The sequence below is a fragment of the Arachis stenosperma genome, chromosome 7, assembly GCF_014773155.1.
Source record: "Arachis stenosperma cultivar V10309 chromosome 7, arast.V10309.gnm1.PFL2, whole genome shotgun sequence".
NCBI classification, from domain to species: Eukaryota; Viridiplantae; Streptophyta; class Magnoliopsida; order Fabales; family Fabaceae; genus Arachis; species Arachis stenosperma.
The window spans coordinates 80,809,547-80,830,519 of NC_080383.1; the positions used below are offsets into that span (position 1 = coordinate 80,809,547).

Below are 20,973 nucleotides of genomic sequence, written 5' to 3' on the forward strand. Positions count from 1 at the left end.
GTCTCTCTTGATTCTTCCATGAGAAATTTGGGTGATTTCTCCATGAAGAATTATAGGTGTTTCCATAGGGTTCTCCTAGGTAATTCACCTCTTCCATTGAAGGGTTCTCAGGATCATAAGCTTCTTCCTCAGATGAAGCATCCTTAGTACTGTTTGGTGCATTTTGCATTCCAGACAGACTTTGAGAAATCAAATTGACTTGTTGAGTCAATATCTTGTTCTGAGCCAATATGGCATTCAGAGTGTCAATCTCAAGAACTCCTTTCTTCTGATTAGTCCCATTGTTCACAGGATTCCTTTCAGAAGTGTACATGAATTGGTTATTTGCAACCATTTCAATGAGCTCTTGAGCTTCTGTAGGCGTCTTCTTCAGATGAAGAGATCCTCCAGCAGAGCTATCCAAAGACATCTTGGATAGTTCAGAGAGACCATCATAGAAAATACCTATGATGCTCCATTCAGAAAGCATGTCTGAGGGACATTTTCTGATTAATTATTTGTATCTTTCCCAAGCTTCATAGAGGGATTCTCCATCCTTCTGTCTGAAGGTTTGGACTTCCACTCTAAGCTTACTCCATCTTTGTGGTGGAAAGAACTTTGCCAAGAAGGCATTGACTAGCTTTTCCCAAGAGTCCAGGCTTTCTTTAGGTTGAGAATCCAACCATATTCTAGCTCTGTCTCTTACAGCAAAAGGGAATAGCATCAGTCTGTAGACCTCAGGGTTAACCCCATTAGTCTTGACTGTGTCACAGATTTGCAAGAATTCAGCTAAGAACTGATGAGGATCTTCCATTGGAAGTCCATGGAACTTGCAATTCTGTTGCATTAGAGAAACTAATTGAGGCTTAAGCTCAAAGTTGTTTGCTCCAATGGCAGGGATAGAGATGCTTCTCCCATAGAAATCAGGAGTAGGTGCAGTGAAGTCACCCAGCACCTTCCTTGCATTGTTGGCATTATTGTTGTTTTCGGCTGCCATGTGTTCTTCTTCCTTGAAGAATTCGGTCAGGTCCTCTAAAGAGAGTTGTGCTTTAGCTTCTCTTAGCTTTCTCTTCAAGGTCCTCTCAGGTTCAGGGTCAGCTTCAACAAGAATGCCTTTGTCTCTGCTCCTGCTCATATGAAAGAGAAGAGAAAAAGAAAATGTGGAATCCTCTATGTCACAGTATAGAGATTCCTTGAAGTGTCAGAGGAAAAGAGAAATAGAAAGAAGAAGGAGAAGAAGAATTCGAACTTTAATTAGATAAGGTTCGAATTGTGCATTTAGAAGGAGTGGTACTCCATAAATAGAAGGATGTGAGAAGGAGGGAAGAGAATTTTCGAAAATTCAATTAAAAGATGTCAAAAACATTTTAAAAATTGATTGATAATTTTTGAAAATTGAAAGTGAAAAAGAAATCAAGTGATTTTTGAAAAAGATTTTGAAATTTGAAGTCAAAAAGATTTGATTGAAAACTATTTTGAAAAAGATGTGATTAAAAAGATTTGATTGAAAAGTTATGGTTTTAAAAAGATGTGATTGAGAAGATATGATTTGAAAACAATTTTAAAAGATATGATTTGAAAACAATTTGAAAAGATATGATTTTAAAAAAAAAAATTAATGACTTGCCTAACAAGAAAAGATATGATTCAAACATAAAACCTTTCTTAATAGAAAAGGCAAAAAATGTTCAATCAAATCATTAATTGTTGGTAAGTATCTTTGAAAAAGGAAAGAAATTGATTTTGAAAACATTTGATTGAAAAGATATGATTTGAAAAAGATTTGGTTTTGAAAAACTTTGAAAATTTGAAAAAAAATCGATTTTGAAAACAAAATCTTCCCCCTAGCACCATCCTGGCGTTAAACGCCCAGAATGGTATACATTCTGGCGTTTAACGCCCAAAATGCTACCTCTTTGGGCGTTAAACGCCCAACCAGGTACCCTGGCTGGCGTTTAAACGCCAGTCTGCCTTCTTCACTGGGCATTTTTGAATGCTCAGCTTTTTCTGTATAATTCCTCTGCAGTATGTTCTGAATCTTCAATCTTTTGTATTATTGACTTGAAAAGACACAAATTAAAAATATTTTTTGGATTTTTTTAATAATCAAAATGCAACAAGAATCAAATAACAATGCATGCAAGACACCAAACTCAGCAGTTTGTGTACTACTGACACTATATGAGACACATAAACACTCAAGCCAAAAGAATTCAAAGATCAGAGTAAGAAATCATCAAGAATTACTTGAAGATCCTTAAGACACATGAATGAATGTATGCAATTGACACCAAACTTAAGATGAGACACTAGACTTAAGCAAGAAACAGCAAATATTTTTTGGTTTTTATGATTTTGTAATTTTTTTGTGTTTTTCGAAAATTAAGTGGAAAAAGATATCAAAATTCTTAATGAGAATTCCAGGAATCAGTGCAATGCTAGTCTAAGACTCCGGTCCAGGAATTAGACATGGCTTCACAGCCAGCCAAGCTCTCAAAGAAAGCTTCGGTCCAAAACACTAGACATGACCAAAGGTCAGCCAAGCCTTAGCAGATCACTGCTCCAAAAGCAAAATTGATGAAAATCAACAAGCTCTTGTGGTGATAAGTTGAAACCTCGGTCCAATAAGATTAGACATGGCTTCCCAGCCAGCCAGATTTCAACAAATCATCATGAAACTCTAGAATTCATCTTCAAGAATTTCGAAAAAAAAATAAATACCTAATCTAAGCAACAAGATGAACCGTCAGTTGTCCAAACTAGAACAATCCCAGGCATTGTTACCAAAAGCTTGCTCAAAACTTGAACAATCCCCGGCAACGGCGCCAAAAACTTGGTAGCGCGAAATTGTGAACAATACTTTTCACAACTCTCATAATCCCTGGTCATGAACTCCAAAAACTTGGTGGTTCAATTCCATGGCATTACACAACTTCGCACAACTAACCAGCAAGTGCATTGGGTCGTCCAAGTAATACCTTACGTGAGTAAGGGTCGATCCCACGGAGATTGTTAGCATTGAAGCAAGCTATGGTCATCCTGTAAATCTTAGTCAGGCAGACTCAAATGTATATGATGATGAACGAAAATAATATAAAAGATAAAGATAGTGATACTTATGTATATCATTGGTGTAAGAGCTTCAGACAAGTGTATGAAGATGCCTTCCCTTCCGTCTCTCTGCTTTCCTACTGTCTTCATCCAATCCTTCTTACTCCTTTCCATGGCAAGCTCGTGTAGGGTTTCACTGTTGTCAGCAGCTACCTCCCATCCTCTCAGTGAAAGCGATTGCATATGCTCCGTCACAGCATAGCGGAATTCATCTGTCGGTTCTCAATCAGACCGGAATAGAATCCATTGATTCTTTTGGCGTCTGTCACTAACGCCCCGCCCTCAGGAGTTTGAAGCACGTCACAGTCATTCAGTCATTGAATCCTACTCAGAATACCACAGACAAGGTTAGACCTTCCGGATTCTCTTGAATGCTGCCATCAGGTCCTGCCTATACCACGAAGACTCTGATCTCACGGAATGGTTGGCTCGTTTGTCAGGCGAGCACTCGGTTGTCAGGCGATCAACCATGCATCGTGCAATCAGGAATCCAAGAGATATTCACTAAGCCTCAGATGCTTGTAGAACAAGAATGGTTGTCAGTCACCTTGTTCATGGGTGAGAATGGTGATGGGCGTCAATCATCACCTTCATCATGTTGAAGAACAAGTGATATCTTGGACAAAGAACAAGCGGAATTGAATGGAAGAACAATAGTAATTGCATTAATACTCGAGGTACAGCAGAGCTCCACACCTTAATCTATGGTGTGTAGAAACTCCACCGTTGAAAATACATAAGAACAAGGTCTAGGCATGGCCGAATGGCCAGCCTCCCAAAGAGGGTTCAATCCTCAAAACATGATCAAAAGATCCCCCCTTTTACAATAGTAAAAGGTCCTACTTATAGAAAACTAGTACATAGATGAGTAAATGACATAAAAATCCACTTCCGGGCCCACTTGGTGTGTGCTTGGGCTGAGCAATGAAGCAATTTCGTGTAGAGACTCTCCTTGGAGTTAAACGCCAGCTTTAGTGCCAGTTTGGGCGTTTAACTCCCAATTAGGTGCCAGTTCCGGCGTTTAACGCTGGAATTTCTTGAGGTGACTTTGAACGCCGGTTTGGGCCATCAAATCTTGGGCAAAGTATGGACTATTATATATTGCTGGAAAGCCCAGGATGTCTACTTTCCAACGCCGTTGAGAGCGCGCCAATTGGGCTTCTGTAGCTCCAGAAAATCCACTTCGAGTGCGGGGAGGTCAGAATCCAACAGCATCTGCAGTCCTTTTGAGTCTCTGGATCAGATTTTTGCTCAGATCCCTCAATTTCAGCCAGAAAATACCTGAAATCACAGAAAAACACACAAACTCATAGTAAAGTCCAGAAAAGTGAATTTTAACTAAAAACTAATAAAAATATACTAAAAACTAACTAGATCATACTAAAAATATACTAAAAACAATGCCAAAAAGCATACAAATTATCTGCTCATCACTATCCAACCAAAAAAGATGTACCAAACGACCCTCTTCATCGGCTAGGTATCGAACAAACATTCCTGAGTTTTCCTCAGCCATTGACTCCAAGAACTTCAAACAACACATAGCATCCCCCCTATGACCCTCCGTTGCTTCACTATCTGGTTATACATATCTCTCTTCAGGAAACGTACATTTTGGAATCCACCCGCCGTGTGCACAAACGATGAATATATTTGAGGTATTTTGATCCCAACTTTTAGCATTAGATTCATTTGATCGATGGCGGCATCATTCATCTTCCTATGCCCGGGAAGCATAAAGGTCAATCTATTATCAAGCATTTCATGGTTGTGCTCATCCTGAAAGTATGAAATGATCCATCTACCGCTTTCGACATGTACATGAACTCGCATTTCAGCCAAACATCCGCATCTAGTCTCAGGCTTTGGCTCGCGTTTGCGTCGATGGGAATCATTCTCAGACCCCAAATCTCTAAACCCCTCCCTAAAGCAAACAAATTGTTGCTGTGTCACCTCGTTTTTGACATTCCTTCTAATCCTATTCTTTCTAACAGCAAAACCGTTCATCTTTGAATACAATTGGTAGAAAGAAAATGCAACAGTTCGATCACGAAAATGTAACAACCTAACCTCACTTGCAGTTATTTCTTTCAGATTTATATGCCCAAGCTCATCAATACCGTCAACTGCTCTTTCCTCCCAGTTGTCATAGAAGGTGTCACCAAAAAATTCATCAACTGTATAATCAACACCCCGCACTTCCTCGGCATAATTTTCCGGAACACGACAACCCTCAATGTCCTCCCATGCCAAAGGATCATTGTCAGCACGCACATCTTCATCTTGCAAATACAATGAACGCTCGAAATGGTCCATTACTTACTCATTCAAGAACGCCTACATATAACATCAAACTAGCTCTCAGTACAAATAATTTTTTTTTCAATACTTTCAATAGTATATGTATTCTGAATCAATATTGAATATCAAATAGCTTATTAAAAAATTTTAAATCATGCACGTTCTTAAGTTCAAATAAGTTCTTAAACCTATTTTACATTGTGAATAGAACAGATAGCTTCTTCAAAAAAAATAGCTACTTCAAAAAAAATTATGCAACTTGCATAAAGGGATCAAACACGTTCTTAAGATTATTTTCCAAAAATACCAACAACTCAGTTTAACACTATTCTATTTTTAAACCCTATGTGCAAAGTATTATGATTTTTCCGTGCTTCAAAGAAAAAACTTCTAAATTATAATCACACTCCGAAAAGATTTATTATAAATAATAAACAATACAGTAACAAACAATAACATAATAATAAACAAATTGCATTAGAATTCAAAATTGATGTCTTAAGATACTAACCATCAAATTGTAGCAGAAGCACAGTGGAAAAACACCGAAAAGTCATGAGTTCTCATCAACACTCCGGCGAAAATTCCATCCACTGACTGAAATATAAATTTCAAAACGATCCCCTTAGCTCAACTGAATTATGCAAGAATCGAAGAAGATGAGGCAATGCAACCACTATAGTCAATGTTAGGGTTTGAGAAACGGGTTTCAGTTTTACACATGATCCATTGCACAGCACAACTTTGCCTTCTTTTTTTTCTTGGGTTGGGTCATGTATAATGAATTAATCCAAAAATAGATAACCGAGCCCAACAAATTAGAAGACTTCTTTCATATGTCCAACTGTTTAACAAAGGACAACATTGCAATTCCTCTTTTTTATCTATCCCGTTAAACAATATCCTAATATTCTAATGGTCAAATTAAAATTTCTCAATTAACAGGACACCTAATACACTTACCTGTGTCAGCAGTGAGAGGTAAAAGATTCACCTTTTCCTGCCAGGTGCAGGCTAAAAGTCACCCTCTTTCTCAACTTGCTTTACAATTTACATGTACACACTACACACACCCCTAAAATTCTAATTTTTAAATTTTGAACACAAAATTAAAATTAAAAAAAGGGATTCTTTCCATTCTCTATTTCCAATTTTATCTCTTCTTCCTCTTCTTCGGTCCTTCTACTCCTTCATCTTCAGTTCTTCTTCTTTTTTCCTCCTCCGTTTATTGATTCTATTTTCGTATAATCTTCTTCTTCTTCCGTAGTTTTTATTCATCTTCTTCTTTCTAATTCTTATTATTCCTAATTTAAGTCAGATTAGAGTTAATGTACGCACTGAGGCAGAGATTGTCACTGTACCTGATGGCTCCAACCTTTAGGGGAGTCATCTCGGTGGAGGCAACGCTATCACTGGTGGTAGGATTGCGACGGTGGATGAGATGGTGACTGCTATGGTGGTGGACCATGCTATGGCGGTGGTGGTCGCAGTGGGTGCGGTGGAGTTCGTGGTGATCTTCAATGCTGTAGTGATGGATACGAAGGAGGAAGCGGTGGAAGAGAGCAGATCGCTGGAAGGTACTAAGTCGCCGCCACAAAGAGCACATGCAATGAGACTATAAAACCAGAGAGCACAACAACGATATAATAATTTTATATTTGTCTTTATCTTTCTGTCTGTATTGGATTCATCTTCATTTTCAAGAGGTTCCTCATTTTCAAGATGTTCCTAATGTCCGTCCTTTTAATTTTGACTAAATCTATATGTAATTTGAAATTGAAATTTGAATTTTAAATATGCACAACCTTATCAAGCATTCAAACCATCTCTCAAATAATCAAATTTCATTTTTCTTCTTACCATAACCCTCTTTCTTTCTCTATCTTCTCTCATGTCTTTCTTCTCCTAGATCTATATATCTCTCTGCATCATTTTTTTCCTTTTATTTTTGTTATCTCTGTGTTCTCTTTGTCAAGCGGAGATTTCTTGATGGTGACATGCATTATGGTATTGTGTTTGTTGCGAGAAGCAGAGGGAAGAAGTAGAAACACGACAGTTTGGTGAGGCTGAGATGATTCGGATGGCAATAGACAGAACGGAAGAGAAGTCATAGTTGCAGCACTAGAAGCGGCCATCAATGGTCGTGGTGCGATGATTCTGTATTCTCTGTTTATGTAAGTAGTCATCTTCTTCAAATGAATGTATATGATTTTTAATTTTGATATCCCTACTCATGCTCCTCTTTTTTCAGTCACAGATTCATAATGGTTTGCGATGATGAGCTGTGTGTGTTCCTTATTATTTGATCTGATGTATATGTTCTAATTTTGGTAAGAATTGAAATGATGATGTTGTTGTTGTGCAGAGGCGTCTTTGCCTGGTGTGGAGCTTTTAATGCAGAAAATCCATAGCCTCATTGTTGTTGCCAGGATTTTATTGACAATTTGCCAAAAGGTTTTAATCTCTTTCCCTCTTATCTTTAATTTGCATCCAATGTACAAACCAAATAAAATTGTTAAGTAATGCATCATGAACTAATCATTTTTCCTTTGGTTTTTGATGTCCTAGCTTTTGTATTTTCAGAGTATATATTCATTTTCATCATCCTCATAGATCATATTTTTCAATTTTTTTCTTCTCATCACTCTAATAACGGAGCAGCAGTCCGCGACGCTAAAATCAAATTGGCTACTGGAAACTCGTGGGCACCCCGGCAAGAAGGTTCAGCTCTCGGAGTCCAAGATCTGGCAGCTCTGCTTGATTTCCAGAGACATTTTATTGCAACGGCCAAATTTATGGGATCTCCAATCCTTCATTTAGATTTGTGGTACTCTAACTTCTTGTAATCCCTGACTCTACCGCTTTCTTTCTTAATAACAAGTGAATATGTACACTTTTGTGCATCCCTTACTCTACTGCTTTCTTTCTTGCAATCCCTTTTGTTTCGGTCTTCTAACTTTCTTTTTGAAGTCGGCATTTGATTGATTTGTTATTGCGTTTATTTTTTATTTTAATTTTTTTTAATAGTAGTTTTATATTCTTTTAATTTGAGTGACATTACTATTATATATTTTAATATGTTTTTTAACCATATTTTAAAATCTTGATTTTCATTTCATATCACTTCTCTAGAATCTTATTTTTTCAATACATTATTGACTAAGATTTGGTAACTTTTACTGTTTATGATACACGATTTGGTATCTCCTTTTTGAGTTTTGATAATGGAATTTGGTAAATATTTTGATTTTAACTGCTTATGTGATCTCTTTAGATCTTTATCATTATCATAACCTCAGAAACAAGAAAATAATATCACTACAGAAGCAAGGAGGTGAAGAAACCATGATGGCAATCCTAAATGTAATAAATGAAAGAAAAGGGAGGAATTGGAGAAAGAAAGTGGTGGTTCAGGTTCGCATTCCTCCTTGTAAAGCCTTCTCTGGCATCATGGTTCTGCTATGGTGCTTGGTTCAGTTGTGCTTCAAATAAGGTATATATGGTGGATATGAATGAATCCACAAGTTGAGACAATTTCATTTCATAAATAACAAAGTAACTAACTCAGATTATTCTTTGTTTTCGCAGGTAGCATAGGTTCCATTAACATTGTCATACCCATTCTCACATTAGTTTATTTTTTATTTTTTAGTTATTAGTTTAGTGACTTCATTGCCATACTCTATTGTGGCATATTTTTTGGGGTGCATTAAAACATGCGAATGGAATTGAAGGCGGATCAACAATTGTTGTTAGAGTAATAGCATGCTTTCAACCCTTGCACAATTGTCAGGTAAGTACTATATGACTTATATAGACATGATTTTTAAGCTTGATATGAGATAAAAAAAAAACACTTATGTCTATTATGTGTTATCCTCTGTTATTAATTATTGGATTGTTTTATGAGCTCATGGGGGATGAATGCTATCTTCAAGTTTTTCATCGTTTGCTGAAGCCTGTTATGAAGATACATAAACTTTTTATCATCTAGCTGAAGCTTGAAGCTTGTAGTTTTCTTTTATTATTATTTATCTATAAAAGAAATCAAGTTATTGAAAATTCCATATCAAAGCATTGTAGCATCGTAGCACCTACTGATAAATATTTTTATGTTATGCATTTTCACTGAAAATTCATTATTGATTGATTGACTATTGTTCTTTAACTCGATTATTTCCTAATAATTGCTGTACTTCACAAGTCACGTTAATTTGTTGACCAACAATGTCTCGACCCTTTACTACCAGAGCGTTGTAAATATTTGGCATCTTCCCTGAAGGGAAAGCTACATCCAATACCGGACCTATTATTTGGTCGATACGTCCCAGGTTTTTTTTTTTTCAAGCACAGAAATCTTAGGACCAGAAGTGGTAGGATTTATTCTCATATTTTAATATATCCTTTTTTTAGTTTTAGTTAGATTGTTATTTTTTTTCTTGGATGGTTAAGGCTCATACGAGCTAAGGATTTGTATTTTATTTTTATTCTTTTTAAATTATATGGTGTGCTTTATGTATTATGGTATGCTTGAAAGACATCACAGCAGAGGAGGGTATTAGGTCAAAGTTTTTACGATAAAAAAAAGTGTGAAAAATAACAAATATTGATAATCAGGTTGAATACAACCTTTACTCTCCATTTCAAAGCTTTGGTTGGACATGGTGAATAAGATTTGGAATTACTTTTGCTCATGTTTTGATCTATGAGAATATGCATTAGAGTATATATATGTTTGTTTTCTTTTCAAATTAATTTTTTTTATTTGTGATTGAACTTATGTACCATATAATGATTAATTCAAATAATCAACATATATTGTTGCCCGGAGAGGTTTCTTCATTTTATGGTATTATGAGTTCAAATATCTTAGTGATTAAATGATAGATTAAATAACATTAATTATGTCTCTGTTTTTTGGTATTATTCATGAAAAGCCAATGACAGCTTTGGGTGAACAAGTGTGTCAATCTGTGGAGATAATATTGGAAAGATTATGTGCGGGTAACCATTCAATGTATGCAATTTATATGCCTTCCATATGTTCAAGCCTTTCAATGAGTATGACAGCAAGGATGGAACCAGCACTGCCCCAGGCCATTCACTATATACACCATTCTTCATTCATATATTGCAACTGTGCTAAAGATTTTTAGCATTATAAGATGTTTTAAATATTTAATAAATTACTTCTAAAAAATAGATTCATTGTGTTTTAAATGGTTATGCTGTTTTATTTTTTAGTCTCTCTTTATGTTATATGAGATATTCATATTCCAACTGCATAATTAATTGAGAATCCACACTTTTGGCAGGATTATTTTATAGACTTAAACTTTAACTAAAGATTAAATACATGTCATTAATAAACAATAGTCCAGTTAATGGAACCCTCATCCTCTTGGTTGATGTTTTTATTAATTTGAGTTTGAAATCTTAGTTTTAGGTAGGGGTGGCAAATGGGCCTCAACCCGCCGGGCCAGCCCGCATAACCCGCCAAAAAAGACGGGCTGGGCTGGAAAATTGGGACCGCCAAATAGCAAAAATTCGCCTAACCCACACTACTTAAACCGCCGGCTTTGGTGGGGCGAGGCGGGGCGGGCTTCCCCGCCGGGTTTAGTGTTTTTTTAATTAGGGGGTATTTTGAAGAGTATGAAGATAAAAATTGAGTGGTTTGGATTATGTTTATGTTACTTTGAAGAGAATATTTATAATTATGATTTAAATTATGTTTATTTTGTTTTGGAGAGAATATTTATACTTATGTTTTGAATGAAAATTTGATTTATAATTATGTTTATTAGATATTTATAATTACAAAGATTTTAATGTTTATGAATATAAAAATATAATTTTTTATACTTTTAGAAATTATAAATTTATTAATATAGTTGTAAAATTATATATATTGTTTAGTAGTTAATAGTATAAAAAAAGGGAGCTTAGGTGGGCTTAGCCCGCCAACCCCCCAGCTCGCTGTTAGGCGGAGTGGGGTGGGATTTTAGGACCGCCTCATTAGGCGGGACGAAGCGGGCCAGCCCGCCAAAAGGCGGACTTCTGGCAGGGCGGAGCGAGGTGGGTTTTCCTGCTTGCCACCCCTAGTTTTAGGTTTCTATTAATTGGTGCTAAACAACCATTGTATTTTGTTATTATAATTTATTTTGATTTAAGGGTCATACTTTTACTTTGGCTTATTACATAGTGTCTCATTAATTGGCAGGGTTTGATAGTTGATGAAATTTTTTTTAGCGTGTGACTTGATTTTAGTTTGACAGAAAATCTTGCCAATGGTGTGAATGTTACTTTTTTTAGTTTTATTAATAATATTATTTATCTTCAAATAATGACTTTTAAAAGTTTATTATCTAAATATGATGATAATTACATTGCGTTGTATTGTAGTTTTTTGTTAATAAAATTTTCTCATCTTTTTATAATTTTGTAGTAAATGGCATAACAAATATTTTTTGTTATATTAAGGTAATAATTTGTTTATTAAAATTTTAATTTTATAGTTAAATTTTTTACGAGACTTCAATATTAAATTGTTTTGTTTACAACTTTATTATACAATTATATATAATGTGTTTATTATAATCAAACGAAAATTTTATTTTTTTTCTTATAAACTGTTGCATTTTTCTAAAAATAAGAATTTTCTAAAAATTAAAATTATATATTCTTATTTTTATGATCTAATTTAATATTAAAGATCCATATTAAATACTTAATCTAACGATATCTTAATATTATTTTTTTTTTCATTATACTTATTATACCCGTGGCACGGGTACTTCACTAGTTATATATTAATAGATAGATAATAAATTCTGCTTCATGGTCGCTGTCGACTGTCGTTAGGTATATTGGTGTTAAGTACACACTCCTCTTTTAACTCTGAGTCCCTCCTCCATGTAATTGATTAGAGTAAGGTAATGTATAAGTGGTGATACTTGTGGTGGCATACCTCCAAAATTGCTGCATTAGAACTCGAAGGTCAAATGCATTTTCTTATATCTCCGATTTCAATTAGAGTTCCATCATTTGTTGAGTTGGAATTTTTCTTTGACAATCGAATATGGGTAATGCTAGGTAAACAAAAAAAAAACAGCCAAAATTTGTCTTATTTAATATTAATTAATTGTCGCAATGAATATTAAATAAGGTAAGTTATGACTATTTTTGGTTGGTTTTTTTTTGTTACCAAACATTTCCGTAGAAATATATACTTGACACTCTCAATCACTTTATGAATCAATATGAGATTTTTCATCTTAACCAAAAAATTTACATGACGCATATACATAAGTGTAAAGTGTAGGATGCACATATTTACATGAGTCACATTTTCATCACCCTTCATGTTTATATTTACATAAACTTTGACAAATATTATTCATTATTGATCATGGTTAAAAAGGAATTTTATTTTTACAAAAAGGTTTTAAAAATCTTTGTAGAGATTTTTTTAACTAAGAAATGGTAAATTATGAATATTTTAGAGAATATTAAGAACATAAGAATTGAATATAAAATCCTAAATTGAAATAAGATATAGATATATTAAGTAATAAATTATTTTTATGTTTAAATGCAAATATTTTTAAAGAATGTAAAAAAAAAATGAGCAACGCTATATGATCAACAAATATTATTATTTTTTATCAGTACTTAACCAACATAATTTATATTTATATTTATCGAAATTTTGTACTCAAAAATATATATTTTATACTTATATTTATTAGAGTTTATACAAATAAATTAATATAATTTGTACTAATATTTTTTAAAATTTACACATATTAATTAGTATAATTTAGTTGTTAAAAATAATTTAATATATAATTAATTAAACAATAACAAAAAATACTAAAAATTATTTATTTGAAGAATTTCAAAAAATATATATGTTAAAGTAAATTTGCAATCTCGTAAAATATAAGATTGTGTCTTTTAAATTTTAATATAAAAAATATATTTTATTTTATATATATCCCGGTAATGAAAATATTAAAGTTAAAATTGACCCTTAATTTTACAAATTAGAAATTAAAGAATAAAGTAACTCATAAATTACAAGAAATAATAAAGTCGGCCTTTAATAAAATAGAATTCTACTATTTGTACCAAAATGGCGAAATCGGTCAGTGTTGTTTCATGGGAAATAGGTCAGCAGAAACACAAACTCACAGAGCTTTCCATACTTCTCTGTAGCCGCTGTAAAACAATTATCAATCATCAAAATCATGGGAAGCGATAGAAAATGCAAACGACACAGTTATTCCTCACCCTCGGACTCCGAAGGTTTTAATTTTCCATTCTTTTTTACTTTTCCTTTGTTAGATTTTCTTTCTTTATTTAAAACGTAGAAGGTTAGGGTTAGAGAAATTATGGATTTTAGTACCAAATCTCACTCATGAGGTGGAATCATTAAGGGCTTGATTCAAGGGCTGTGCACTAAGCAACAAAAACATGCATTGTGTGCTTCACTTTGTCTGTGTATTTATTTATTTCAAGTTCTTGGGGTTAAATTTTGGTGTTAAATCAGCAGATGAGAGGAAAAGCAAGAGGCAGAGAACAGTAGAAGATGAGGAGAAAAAGAAGAGGAGGAAGTTGGAAAAGAAAGAGAAAAGGAAAGACAAGAAATCTCACAAGCATTCCAAGGAAAAATCTGATAAGGGTAATTTAGCCTCTAAGCCTCCTTTTCTAACCTAGAATGAAAGAAAATTGAGCTGTGCTTATAAAGATTATTAATTGTGCAATATGTCTATGAACAATTAAAATGTGCTGGCAGAACTTGAAATCATTGGTTGATTCTGTGAACTTTGCATATACTTAGGTTTTGATTGTCTGGTTTGGACTACATAGGTCTACACGTTTAACAATTTCATATTAAATCATGATTTGCCGAAACACGATAAGTTATCATATGGTTTGCATTTTGCAATGGGGGAGTTGAGGACTTAAAAGAACGTACTCGTTTCTTAGGTAGTTGCAGCCTAGACATTCTGCGGAAGTTCCTTACTTGTAGCTGGTCCCGACTAGTGGGATAAGACTTTGTTAGACAGCTTTGTCATATCCACTTTAAGCATCGTTCTTCATTCTTTTTATTCAATATGTAGGGTGTGAATATGTTAATATAAGAAGTCATTTGCAAACATTATACAATCATTTCCAGTATATACAGTGTAAAAGAAGGGGAATTAATTTAGTTGTACATGATTAGAGACTGAAAGGTGAGAGGATTATGTCTAATCACATTCACACAACGTTATTATAAAATGATTTCCGATAGTAGAGTACATTTTTGCACCAAATGTAGTTGGCCTGCACCATCTCACAGTTGATTGTATTTGCTACTTATTCATATCTTTCTTTTCGGAAATAATCATGATATCTATTTGATTATGTTCTCATGTCTCATAAACATGATTTTGCAATTTTGGTAAGCAGTAACGGTTATTGGGATTATGGAATGCTATATTTTTTTAGTATAAAAAAATTGTTCAACAATTTGGGATTTCTCATTTTAGTTAATCAAGATGTTTAGTAATTAGGGTTGCATAGAAATCAAATTTGATTTTCGGTTATACTTGTTTCACTCTATAATTTACAATTGAAGTTGTTGTTTGCTGATATCTGTTTTGTCTCTTATCCTTGCCTCCACTTTCTTGTTCTATATTATCACTTTTTTCTAACTTCTCTCCAGTCTTTTTGTCCATATTATGTTCGGTTTGTTTGACATCAATCTTATAAATGTTTGAGCTTGAGTTGTCAAATCCAGTTATTGGACAACCATTGAATGTTTGTCTCTTGATGGAAACAGTACCATCGAAAGTTATTGACTTATAGTCACCAGAAAATTATTGTCAGTGTCACCGCTGGCGCACTGCTGATTCATTTTAGCACTTGTCCATCTTTTCTTGTGGTGAAATGCTTTTCTCTTTGTTGTTTTAAGTAATTAAGTTAATCTATCTGTGCTGAATAGCAAGCAAAGGAGAAATTCTACTTAGAAAGATTTCCCTTATTGTTTAATTCTCGAATTTGTGGTACAGGTGAATTTAAGCATAGATACTTTTTTTTTAATATGGATAAAATTAAAATATTTTTATGTTATGTTCATGTTCATGTTCTCTTTCTGCACTATGGTTCTGCCAGTTGTTAATTACTTTGGGTTAACCACCAAAAGCAACCCCGAAATGTTTTGTTGCTGACAAAAATGACCCCCATTTTTCGTATTGACAAAAATAATAATTTAAAAACGTGCACGAAACTCCTTCCATCAAGAGTGACGTTTTCTATTAACGTGAATGTCTGATGTGGCAAACAGGAAAGCATATGTGGCAAACGGAGTTACCTAGCTGGCAACCTATTCTCAAATTTCCAAATTTCTTAACCCTAATCTCCCAATATTTCAAAATCAGAAAGTCATCTCTGTGAAGAGTGGTTCCCAACAATGGCAGATAGGGTGGTTCCTTTTCCTCCATCTTCCACTATGGTCTCTCTCTTTCTCTACCCTCCATCTTCTTTCATCTTCGCGCATTTCTCCTTCCTCTTCTCTCCATACCGATGTCTCTCTCTTCTCTATCATTCTTCTCTCTCTTCTGAGAATCAACGGCGGCTCCTCCCTTTGCTGCCGCAAGCCGTCTTCTTCTTCTTTGGGAGGTTTTCTGGCTTCAGGAGGTAGCTGTACTGAGTCCTCTATTTCTACAGCCACAACTTCCTCAGCGCTAAGTCTCTTCCTCCTCCAAACGTGGTGTCTTCGTCTTCTTCTTTCAACACCATTCTCCTCTTCTTCTCCTCCCGGCACCGCATCTTCGCCATCTTCTCCTCCTAGTGCCGCCAGAATCGAATTAGTATTTTGTGCAAGCACTTGCAACAAAAATGGTGATTTGGGATCTGAGAAATTGACGACTTTTGGTGAAGGTTTTGGAAGTTCAGGATGAGAGTGATGTTGGGATCTGAGAAATTTGGGGATCACCATCATGAATCATTCTGAAACTGGGGTTTGATTTAATTAAAATTTGGGAAATTAGTGTTTTATATTAGGTATATTAGGGTTTTAGTTTGAAGCTATGCATGTTCTATTCTTCAATTTGATCTCTATTTTTGTCTTTTTTTTTTATAATTTTGAAGAAGATAGTGGCTGGACTGTGTTGATGGTCAGGAGGTGAGAGAGGGAAAGTGAGTGTGAGGAAGTGAGAGAAGAGAGGGAGAGGAGCGGGAGGGGGATGGTGCTGCGGCGGTGGTGGTTCTCTAGTGGCTCTATCACGGCCGGTAGAGGTGCTACAGATGGTGAGTGAGCGAGTTAGAGGGTGAGTGAGTGTGCAGGCCACATCATCCTCCCATTTTGCCACATATGCTTCTCCGTTTGCCACATCAAACATTTACGGTAACGGAGAACGTTTCTCTTGACAGATTGTTTCATGCACGTTTTTAAATTATTAAAGGATATTTTTGCGATACAAAAAATGAGTCATTTTTGTCAACGACAAAATATTTTGGGGGCGTTTTGAGTGGTTAACCCTAATTACTTTATGTAATATTTTTATGGAGTAAACTACCAAAATGGTATCCGGAAGTTTACGTCGCTAATAAAAATAACGGGTTAACCACCAAAAACGCCCCTGAATTATTCAAACGCTAATAAAAATGCACCCGAATTTTACTATCGACAAAAATACTTTCAAATAATTTAAAAATACAACAACAATACCCAACAGTAAATATATATTTTCAAAAATACCTTAGAGATTGAATTTTGATGTAATTTTTTGCAAGCATGATTATAAAAATAAGATATTATTATACATAAAAATTGCTGATTTTTCGTTAAATATATATTTTTTTATAATTTTTTTGTTAACAATCAATAATACTTTTAAAAAATCACAAAACATTATATACATAACAAAAAATCACCAAATTTTATGAATAATAATATCTCATTTTTATAATCATGCTTGCAAAAAATTAAATCAAAATTCAATCTCTAATGTATTTTCTGAGAAATACATATTTTTAATGTTAGTTTTTTTGCAAGATTATCTAACATTAAATATGTATTTCTCAAAAAATACATTAGAGATTGAATTTTGATACAATTTTTTACAAGAATGATTAAAAAAATAAGATATTATTATCCTTAAAATTTGGTAATTTTTCGTTGAGTATATATTTGTTTTGTAATTTTTTTGTTAACAACTAGTAATACTTTTAAAAAATCACAAAAAAATATATACTTAGAAAAAAATCACCAAATTTTAAGAATAATAATATATCATTTTTTTAATTATGCTTGTGAAAAATCACATCAAAATTCAATCTCTAAGATATTTTTTGAAAATATATATTTACTAGTGGGTATTGTTGTTGTGTTTTTAAATTATTTAAGGGTATTTTTGTCGATAGTAAAATTCGGGTGCTTTTTGGTCCGCGTTTGAATAATTCGGGGGCGTTTTTGGTAGTTAACCCTAAAAATAACTCTAAAAGATGCTAACGCCAAATAAGCCCCCGAAAGACTTAAAATCACGGAAAAAGAATAAGATATTAAATATATATTCTTAAAAATCAACTTTAGAAATCAGATTTAGATGCAATTTTTTATAAGAATTATTAGAAAAATAAGATCTCTTTATTCTTATAATTTAATAATTTTATGTCAAGTGAATTTTTTTAATTTTATTGTGAATTATCAATTTTTTTTTAAAAAAAGAAAAATCTAGATATGAAATTTTGCTTTGAATTTTTGTGTACCTTTTAAATATTTATTTAAATGTTACCACAAAAATTTGAATCAAATGAATAAATCGTTTGCCAAATACGAATTTTTTTGTAATTTATAAAAAATAGAGTTTAATTTTGATGCACTAACAGTGTAAAGTGTTCTACATAATCGTGCAATCATATCCATTCTTTTGGATAATCATTCGCGCAGTCAATGTAAAAGGAAATTATTTTAACTGATGTGATGTTACGTAATTGGATGTGTGTAGAATTACTTTACACGGACAGTACCTCAAAATTAAATTCTAAAAAATATATTATTTATTGTTTTTGTCACATTTTGAAATCATTAAGGGACTGTTTTATCCATAACGTCTTTTAGGAATTTTTTGGTGAGCACCTGAATCTCAGGTAGTTGGTCTATTTTTATGGGCATAAACTTTTTAAGTGTATTTTCTCTAGATAAAGGTCATGGTTATTTTATTCTTCTTGGGAGAAAACATAACTGCATGCCATTGTTATTTCAGACAAGAAGTCGAAAGAGACATACAAAAGCAAACGTAGTAAAGGAGATATCCCGAAGGTGAGTTATATTCCTAATAATGCCGCGTGCAATTTGAGAACCTTGTATGTAATGAGAAATTCCTAATTGGGCTATTGGGCCTATTTTTACTCATTACATTGTATCAAGTCTTGTCTCTTCTCGTCATGCTGACTGCTGAGTATCTGTGTCAATTTGCTTTTCCATTTCATTTTACATGTTTTTTCAAGCGTGTTCTCATGCTTTTCTTCTACATTTGAATATATTAATTTTTACTTAAGTTCAATTCCTCAAATCCTGGTTCGCCCACTCTGTCTTTCTGATCAAATTATTTAATATTTTAATATACTAAATGTTGAAGAAAATAGCACAAATGATTGCTCATGCTGCAATTTTGGACATGCGAGAGTATTATATTCTGTAATTTTGAAAAGTCCACGGATAGCTTCTACCATGATTTCATGGTCCATCTCTCCCAAAGACACATGAATGGTTGTATATCCGACAGACACCCTCACGTTTTTAAATTATTTTTGGACTTGAAGCATGGAAGATACAAAAAATTGAAAAATAAGAACAAGAATCAAGTTCTAAAAGTTTTGGTCATAGAGATTCTTATACTATGTCATGAATCATCTCTCCCAAAAGCTTACATTGTTCCGTTAGAGGCACATAAAAGGTTTTATATTTAACAATTTCCCAACTAATTTAGAACTTTTAAGATGGATCATTCATCTGTCTACTCATATCTGTGAAACCTGGAAAAGTTTCTTGCTGATTGTCATTTCTCAATCTAGTGACTACATTTGTTAGTTAGAAGCTGCAGTTGAAATTACTTACCAATTAGTGTATCGGTATTTGTAGTTCATCTTTGTCATTTCAATGCAGGGAATCCAAGAGTTGTCCAGTGATGATTATTTTGCCAAGAACAATGAGTTTGCTACCTGGCTAAAAGAAGAAAAGAATGTGTTCTTCTCTGACCTTTCGTCCGAGTCGGCACGCGAGATGTTCTCGGATTTTGTTAAGGCTTGGAACAAAGGGAAGCTTGAGACGAATTACTATGAAGGCATTGCGAGCGGCCCTCGGACAGCACATAACTGGAAAATCAAGAAGTAGATTTGACGAATTACCTTTCTAACCACTCCCTTGAAACTCAGTAAATATAGATAGATCTCTTCCTGAATCTGCTGTTCATGACATTCCAAAGGAAAGAGGATAAGAGCAGAAAATTAGTTGAAACAAGAAAATTTGGTGGATTTTGGCTTCAATTAGTTTAATGGCGGGTAGGTATGTTATTTTCTTGTGTTTCGGTGAATTAATGTCTGACCAAGGGATGGTAGATCTATGCATATGTAGCATTTACCTCTCTGTATAGCAAAATATTTTATTTTGTTTTATACGAGGGTGTCTCATCTATGGCATAACCCGGAGTATTTTCCCCCCCATAATGTGTAGCACATTATCAGTATTTGTGGAGAATCCCAACGTTATTTACATGCAAAAACTAAGAAAAGTTTGTTCTTCCAAGTAAAAGAAAATTTGCTGGTACTTTTACCAATGCCATTATGATAATGGAAATTTTTGAACCGAGTAAGTAAATTAGCTTATCAGCTAGAAATATTTCATGTTTTTGTAATATGTTCAATCTGTATTCTAGGTTCCTAACATCATGTTACATGATCAAGTTAAATTAATAATCAAGTTTAATCAAATTGCACTAATAATTTAGTGATTTACAATACTAACAAAAAATACACCCACTCTCAATATGTGTGGCTTAGCTCTATTCCACTTTCACTTGTACTCTTCCTCTTTTCTACCAAAATGGCTACACTCACCCTTTTGATTTTTCGATTCAAACCACAAATTCTGACTAAGAATCTCTGATACACTCAGAATCTCACTCTCTATTTCCATCACTCTTGCGTTGATTTTTTTGCTCTCACTCAATCTTGTGATTTCTTCATTTTTTTTCTCACTAACTCTTGGTTTCTACCTTGTAAAACACAAATTCCTTAGCAAAAAACTTAGAAGTTAGAACCCACTCTTACTTTTTCTATTCTATTTCTCTCTTACTATGCACAGGAACCTTAATCTTACAAAACCAGAGAGTAAAATTAATATTACTATTTTAAAATAGTTATCCAAACTTCAATAAAAAATTAATGTTTCAAAATAATTATATATTTATAATACTATCAATTATCTTCTGTTAACACCCTTAATTTAATTATAATAAAAAATTATTACATGTGTTTATTTATTTAAAAACAATTGTTTATTCATACAATTTTAAGTATTATTAATCCAAA

General features: G+C 33.5%; 2 protein-coding genes, 1 long non-coding RNA gene and 1 other non-coding gene across 11 annotated transcripts; 3 read left to right on the top strand and 1 right to left on the bottom strand.

Moving 5' to 3' along the window:
* The first annotated feature begins 463 nt into the window (after window positions 1–463).
* LOC130943041 (small nucleolar RNA R71) lies at window positions 464–571 on the top strand. The gene has a single exon (XR_009071579.1). It is a non-coding gene; the product is annotated as a small nucleolar RNA R71 (small nucleolar RNA).
* A 3,195-nt stretch (window positions 572–3,766) lies between these two features.
* Window positions 3,767–6,096, bottom strand: LOC130942120 (protein FAR1-RELATED SEQUENCE 5-like). 2 transcript variants are annotated; one of them, XM_057870817.1, is made up of 3 exons: window positions 5,903–6,096; window positions 5,161–5,427; window positions 3,767–4,371 (listed from the first exon to the last, which is right to left on the bottom strand). In XM_057870817.1, the coding sequence occupies exons 2-3, from the start codon at window positions 5,404–5,406 to the stop codon at window positions 4,357–4,359; spliced, it is 261 nt and encodes an 86-aa protein (XP_057726800.1). In that variant the 5' UTR covers window positions 5,407–5,427; window positions 5,903–6,096; the 3' UTR covers window positions 3,767–4,356. The 2 variants fall into 2 exon arrangements, with proteins under 2 accessions (XP_057726800.1, XP_057726799.1); XM_057870816.1 differs by having other exon boundaries at window positions 3,767–5,427.
* Window positions 6,097–6,504: 408 nt separating this feature from the next.
* LOC130941873 (uncharacterized) lies at window positions 6,505–10,593 on the top strand. 6 transcript variants are annotated; one of them, XR_009070736.1, is made up of 6 exons: window positions 6,506–6,968; window positions 7,424–7,565; window positions 7,757–7,845; window positions 8,053–8,884; window positions 8,980–9,184; window positions 10,329–10,593. It is a non-coding gene; the product is annotated as an uncharacterized LOC130941873 (long non-coding RNA). The 6 variants fall into 6 exon arrangements; XR_009070734.1 differs by having other exon boundaries at window positions 6,510–6,968; window positions 8,053–8,218; window positions 8,666–8,884; window positions 8,980–10,593; XR_009070737.1 differs by having other exon boundaries at window positions 6,510–6,968; window positions 8,053–8,218; window positions 8,691–8,884; window positions 8,980–10,593.
* A 2,939-nt stretch (window positions 10,594–13,532) lies between these two features.
* Window positions 13,533–20,246, top strand: LOC130939200 (style cell-cycle inhibitor 1-B). Of its 2 annotated transcripts, none has more exons than XM_057867321.1 (4): window positions 13,533–13,698; window positions 13,943–14,074; window positions 18,648–18,703; window positions 19,550–20,246. In XM_057867321.1, exons 1-4 carry the CDS (start codon window positions 13,641–13,643, stop codon window positions 19,775–19,777), a joined length of 474 nt encoding a protein of 157 aa, XP_057723304.1. In that variant the 5' UTR covers window positions 13,533–13,640; the 3' UTR covers window positions 19,778–20,246. The 2 variants fall into 2 exon arrangements, with proteins under 2 accessions (XP_057723304.1, XP_057723305.1); XM_057867322.1 differs by having other exon boundaries at window positions 13,534–13,698; window positions 13,946–14,074.
* The last annotated feature ends 727 nt before the right edge of the window (window positions 20,247–20,973 follow it).